Raw genomic sequence first — 5,780 nt, 5'->3', positions numbered from 1 at the left:
AATAATAATAATAATAATAATAATAATAATAATAATAATAATAATAATAATAATAATAATAATAATGAATAAATAAATAAATAAATAAAGTAGCATAACACTAATTGATGCTACCCTTGCGTGCTTTTCCCAGAACAAGAACATGCCTATATTAATTTATTCATTATACCAGGAGATTGACACTGACCTCTCAAACTGGTGAAGTGAGAGCCATACACCCTAAATCAATTGCCCCACGATCAATAGGATTTCTATTTTCACAGAGTCGGGCACAACAACGCCTACCCTTTCGTCACTGGACGTAAGAGGTCTTTGGCACGGCCAGATCATCACAAGAGGGAGAACTCAGCATCGAGTGAAGTAAGAAAAACGATGTCTTTTTTATGTCAACGGCCTCATCTCTTTTTCCATTTTGTTCATGATCTGACGGAGCTTTATTTCAGGAGTTTACTGTTTATGGCATAAAAAAAACGAAATTTAACTAAATCCTGCTCTGTACCATGGTCTTCCAACTGTCTTGGAATAGGGTTTCTTGCTTGAGGGTACACTCAGGCACACTTCTGTCTTATTTATCTTCCTCTTGTTTTTTTTTTTTTTTTTTTTTTTTTTTTTTTTTTTTTATAAGAAAGATCTATTTTGATGTTGTTATTGTTCACAAAATATTTTATTTCAATTATTCATTACTTCTCTTGTAGTTTATTAATTTCCTTGCTTCCTTTCCTAACTGGGCTATTTTTCCCTGTTAGAGCCCTTGGGCTTATAGCATCCTGCTCTTCCAACTAGGGTTGTAGCTTACCTGGTAATGATATAATAGTAATAATAATGATAATAATAAAGACTTTTAACTTTCGTTTAAAACAAATGTTTCGGACCGTCCTTGTGAGAGTCCGGTTAGATTGGTTTTGAATAATAACAAAATGATAATATTAATGATAACCAAGTAATTTTTAAGGTTGTTAAACGCTTTATCAGTGATTAATTTTGCATCAGCAATCATCTCTTTGTGTGTGTGTGTGTGCGTGTGTGTGTGTTTGTCGTGTACTACACACTGTAGTACAGTTGACTTCATCAATCACTTCGTTTCCCGTGAAGCGTGCTCGAATTAATGAAGCCAACTGGTACGACCTCGGTCAAAAAATATTAAGTCTTTTACCCATTTTTAAAAGTTCTTTTCGCATGAAAATGTCAGAATTTGGTTAATTCATTATGAAGTTGTGAAAGCAAAGTTGAATACGCTTGCTTTGTACAAATAAAGATTAATTTTAGGCAGAATTTTATTTACAATTTTGAAATGCACGAAAAGGATCCCTATATCTGTATATGGATATACATTGGTATTAATTGCCCTTCTACATACGCAAATGTAGGCCTAAGAGCAGTCGTTTCTAGGCCACTGCATGGCAAAGGCCTAAGATCAGACTGTATTTCCCACCATCACCAATCTGCAGTGGTCAGAAAATTCTCAATCAATCAATCAATCAATATGTCTGGGGTTTGGCCAATTTTATCACCACGTTGGCCACTGCAGATTGGTGACGGTGGGAGACTTTAGTCATATTCCTCATAGCAAACCAACCTAGTATGGGTGACCTTGACTAGTACAGTTTTGCTGATCATAGCGACACACAAACTCTTTCAGCACGTGAAGGTATCCCCAAAAGGGTTATAATGATAAGTATATAATAAATCCAGTGGATTGTTCGATCTATTGACAATAGAAACAAACTTTTTCTTCGTTAACCAATCTATTGATATGTGTAGAGTACGTACTCCATCTATTGTCACTTACATAAATCTATTCATTATGCATCCTGTACTCTTGAATAAGAAACAAACCACTGATTATCAATCTATTAGGAAGTTTTTCTATAAATAGCAGGTTCATTTTATGTAGGCTACGTAGCAACGAAATCATATTAATTTCTATATCTAACGCAGGCTAAGCAACAAGGAAAAATACCGTCTGTGGCAAAGGGAGCTGGAAATAGTTCAAGCTAACCGTAGAAAGCAAGGAAGGGTTTGGGAACAACAGCTACACAAGTGTCAGGCGAGTGTTTTTTATTTCTACGTCTAGGTGCAACAGTGCAACCGTGCAAACTTAGGGAGATAGAGTGATTCCACCTTATAGAATAATAAAATACCAGTAATTTAAAAAAAAAAAAACTATTTTATCTTTTATAGTGTATGGCAAAGTCCTTTACTTGATTAGACACTTTTTTCATTAACTGCAAATACCCGAAGACCACCTCTAAAGTTAAAAAAAAATAAAACTCTATTTTATTATTTTTTTTAATCACGTTGCATTATTCTGTTACAAAATCAAATAATCTTCTAACTTATCTCTCATTGTAGTTAGAAACATATCTGGCACACATTATTATCATGGAAATTATATCGCTGAAACAGGTCGCCACACTCCAAGCCGAGGCGCAGCGAGCTTACATCCTGAAAGCGGAGATGGAACTGAGGAAGATGGCAACTGGTCACGAAGATATATCTCCCGATCATTTCAACGTTCGAATAACGTTTCAACAGTTATTGGGGTAACTGACAGCATTCTTTTATGATAATAGTAGGCCTATTGATATAAAATAAATTTGGCAAACGTTTATAATTGCAAAATTGGCAGATTTACGAACGTGGCATTACTTCTATAAAAAATGAAAGAATTATGTTACTTATGCATAATTATCCACAGGTTTATGGAGGACCAAATACGAAAAGGTCTCAAGCAGGTGTCTCAGGTCTGGGTGCAAGTGTCAGTGAACAAAGCCGAGATGGCCAAGTTGCGGTCAAAGACGGAAGGAATTGACTCGGGAGATGCCGATATAAGTGCTGTTATCACTAACGCGTCTCAGGTAAGATAACAGGATAAAGATGTATATTTTAACTGTAATTATGAATGAAATTACATTTCCTAAAAGTTCAAAATTAACTACAGTTAGTTGAGACATCACCAGATTAAAGTAGAGCATCGCCTAGGTCTAGTTCCCACTAACGCGTCTCAAGTAAGATGACAGGATCAAGATGTGTATTTTAACTGTAATTATGAATGAAATTACATTCCCTATAAGTTCAAAATCATCTAAAGTTAGTTGAGACATCACCAGATTAAAGTAGAGCATCGCCGAGGTCTAGTCCATCATAATGATATTGTTTATAACTTCTTCAGTGACTTTTATTTACAATTATTGTTGTTTATTACACATTACTCTGTTCATTACACTATTCTCAGGTGACGTACTTGAAGAAACACCTGGACCACGAGGAAATAAAAACACGGTTGGAGAACAACAGCAAAGTGTTAGGAGAACTGCGAACAAAATTGGGTAAGTTGATCTTTACACATAATCATAAAATCTCTCTCTCTCTCTCTCTCTCTCTCTCTCTCTCTCTCTCTCTCTCTCTCTCTCTCTCTCTCTCCAACCAAAATCTTTGAACTCTCATTAATCTCCCTAAGTCTCTAATTTCGTTATTCTTCTTCTTTCATAACTCTTATAGAGTGGAGGAGCTACTGATGATTATACAATATAAAGAGATTTATTCGATATAGATATTGTCAATGTTAATGCTGTTAGCAAACTAAATACTGTACAAAACTTCATTGGAAATATATACAGTAGTTATTATGTTCGTTTATAAAACTCTACAGTGCTAATAAGTAAGATTTGGTAATCTGCCCTTCAGACGGATACATTCTCCCAAGAAGATTTATTCCCATTTTTTATCTAAAAATTCTAATCAATTACTGTTGGTAGTAAGAACCATCTCTGGTCTAATTCTCGTAGAGAAATAACATGAGTTATCTTACTAATAAACTGATAAATTTAAAAAAAAAAAATGTTGTTAAACATAGGTCCATATATTATAATAATTATCTAGATTGATAGTATTAAATCAGTATTAGGAATAACATTTTACCATTATTATTATTATTATTATTATTATTATTATTATTATTATTATTATTATTATTATTATTATTATTATTATTATTATTATTATTAGAACGAGAAAGGAGGGCAGCTCTACGTTTAGATGATGAAAATAAGCGAGTGAAAAAATATTTAGAGGACTTGAAGAGAGTGGCCGCGTTCCTGAAGGCAGACATTCGGAAACAGGAAACAGCTTCAGCCAGGATACAGAAACATCTTCAACATGACGACTCAAAGACAGTGCGGAAAATTAAGACTCTCCGAAAAGGAAAGGAACAAGTAGGTCTATATAGATGTCAGCTTTTGTTTTAATATAATGAATAGACAAACGTGACATCTAAGTTATAGGTTGGGCAAGGCACCAACCACCCGTTGATATACTACTGCTAGAGAGTTATTGGGTCCTTTGACAGACCAGATAATGTATTGGTTCCCTCTTGGGTTACGGCTCATTTTTCCCTAGCCTACGCATGCACCAAAGACTCTGGCCTATTTTTCAAACATTCTCCTCTTTCCTTATACACTTGACAACATTAAGTTTACCAAACAATTCTACTCTCAAGAAGTTAACTACTGCACTGTAATTGTTCAGTGGCTACTTTCCTCATGGTAAGGCTAGAAGAGATTCTTTAGCTATGGTAAGCAGCTCTTCCAGGAGAAAGGCACTTTAAAATCAAACCTTTGTTCTCTGGTCTTGTGTAGTGCCATAGCCTCTGTACCATGGCCTTCCACTGTCTTGGGGTAGAGTTCTCTTACTTGAGGGTACACTCGGACACACTGTTCTATCTTATTTCTCATCTTTTTCCATGTTGTTACTGTTCTTAAAGTATTTTATTTTGGTTGTTTATTACTTCTCTTGTAATTTATTTTTTTCTTTATTTCCTCTCCTCACTGGGCTATTTTTCCCTGTGGGAGCCCTTGGGCTTACAGCATCTTGTTTTTCCATTTTTCAACTAGGGTTATAGCTTAGATAATAATAATAATAATAATAATAATAATAATAATAATAATAATAATAATAATAATAATAATAATAATAATACCCTTTTGTTTAATTTAAGGTTATGACGGTGGAACAATATTTGAAACTCAACGCTGAAGTAGACAGATTGGATCACGAAGTTCAAAGATGGCGAAAGAAGAGCCAATGTCTGACTTGCTAAAGACTAGAGAAAGCTTGCAGCTTCACTCCTTGTGTGAATACGCCTCTTGTTGTTGAAGTGATATTGACATCCTTTGTGAATTGTGTACCTGGTAGTGACTTGAATGTTGTTTGCCATATTCAGAGTAGAAAAAAAGCCTTTGCCTACATTTCATACATAATATTCTCTATTTCCATTCATACATTCTCATCTTTCGCCTACCAATTTAGCTCACAACTTTATAAACAACTATTTCCAAAACTACCGAATATCGTGAATTATTTATTGTACGTTTTCATAAATAAAAATAACAATATAAGAGACTAATGTGATTTTAATTTGTGTAATGTTTTTGCAAAATTTAGTCACAGGAAAATTGAAAACTGCCACACAGGACACATTAGGTCTACGTTATAGATATTCTATGGGTCTAGGTTACATATTGCATTAAGGATATGCTTTATCTACTATTCTAAACAATTAAACTATTTTTACTACCAATTATCATCATTGATATTTATCTCTAATTTATAAAAGTGTTTTTTCTTTCTCTCTCTTTATTTCCTATATTGCCAACGCAATTGTGAACCGGTCAGTACCTACGACTCTGTGAGAGAATACAACTAGTTTATTTATGCAGTACGCTGCTGGAATAAGAATGCATCTGACTTCATATTAAGAGGAGAAGCTAAAGGAATAAATA

The 5,780-nt window shown here is 34.1% G+C and overlaps 1 protein-coding gene across 1 annotated transcript; it reads left to right on the top strand.

The window, feature by feature from the left end:
* Positions 1-2,382: 2,382 nt before the first annotated feature.
* On the top strand, positions 2,383-5,331 carry LOC137644319 (uncharacterized). Its single transcript, XM_068377307.1, has 5 exons — positions 2,383-2,543; positions 2,699-2,858; positions 3,236-3,329; positions 4,009-4,214; positions 4,997-5,331. Exons 1-5 carry the CDS (start codon positions 2,383-2,385, stop codon positions 5,096-5,098), a joined length of 723 nt encoding a protein of 240 aa, XP_068233408.1. The 3' UTR covers positions 5,099-5,331.
* The last annotated feature ends 449 nt before the right edge of the window (positions 5,332-5,780 follow it).

This window comes from Palaemon carinicauda, chromosome 7, assembly GCF_036898095.1.
Source record: "Palaemon carinicauda isolate YSFRI2023 chromosome 7, ASM3689809v2, whole genome shotgun sequence".
Classification (NCBI taxonomy): Eukaryota; Metazoa; Arthropoda; class Malacostraca; order Decapoda; family Palaemonidae; genus Palaemon; species Palaemon carinicauda.
Note: the sequence above shows the minus strand (reverse complement) of the source record. Positions and strands in the feature narration are given on the sequence as shown.

Coding starts and splice junctions, on each gene's coding strand:
- LOC137644319 (XM_068377307.1), top strand. CDS start 2,383: ATGGAAATTATATCGCTGAAACAGGTCGCCACACTCCAAGCCGAGGCG. Junction 3,330..4,008: donor AGAACTGCGAACAAAATTGG/GTAAGTTGATCT, acceptor TATTATTATTAG/AACGAGAAAGGAGGGCAGCT. Junction 4,215..4,996: donor TCCGAAAAGGAAAGGAACAA/GTAGGTCTATAT, acceptor GTTTAATTTAAG/GTTATGACGGTGGAACAATA.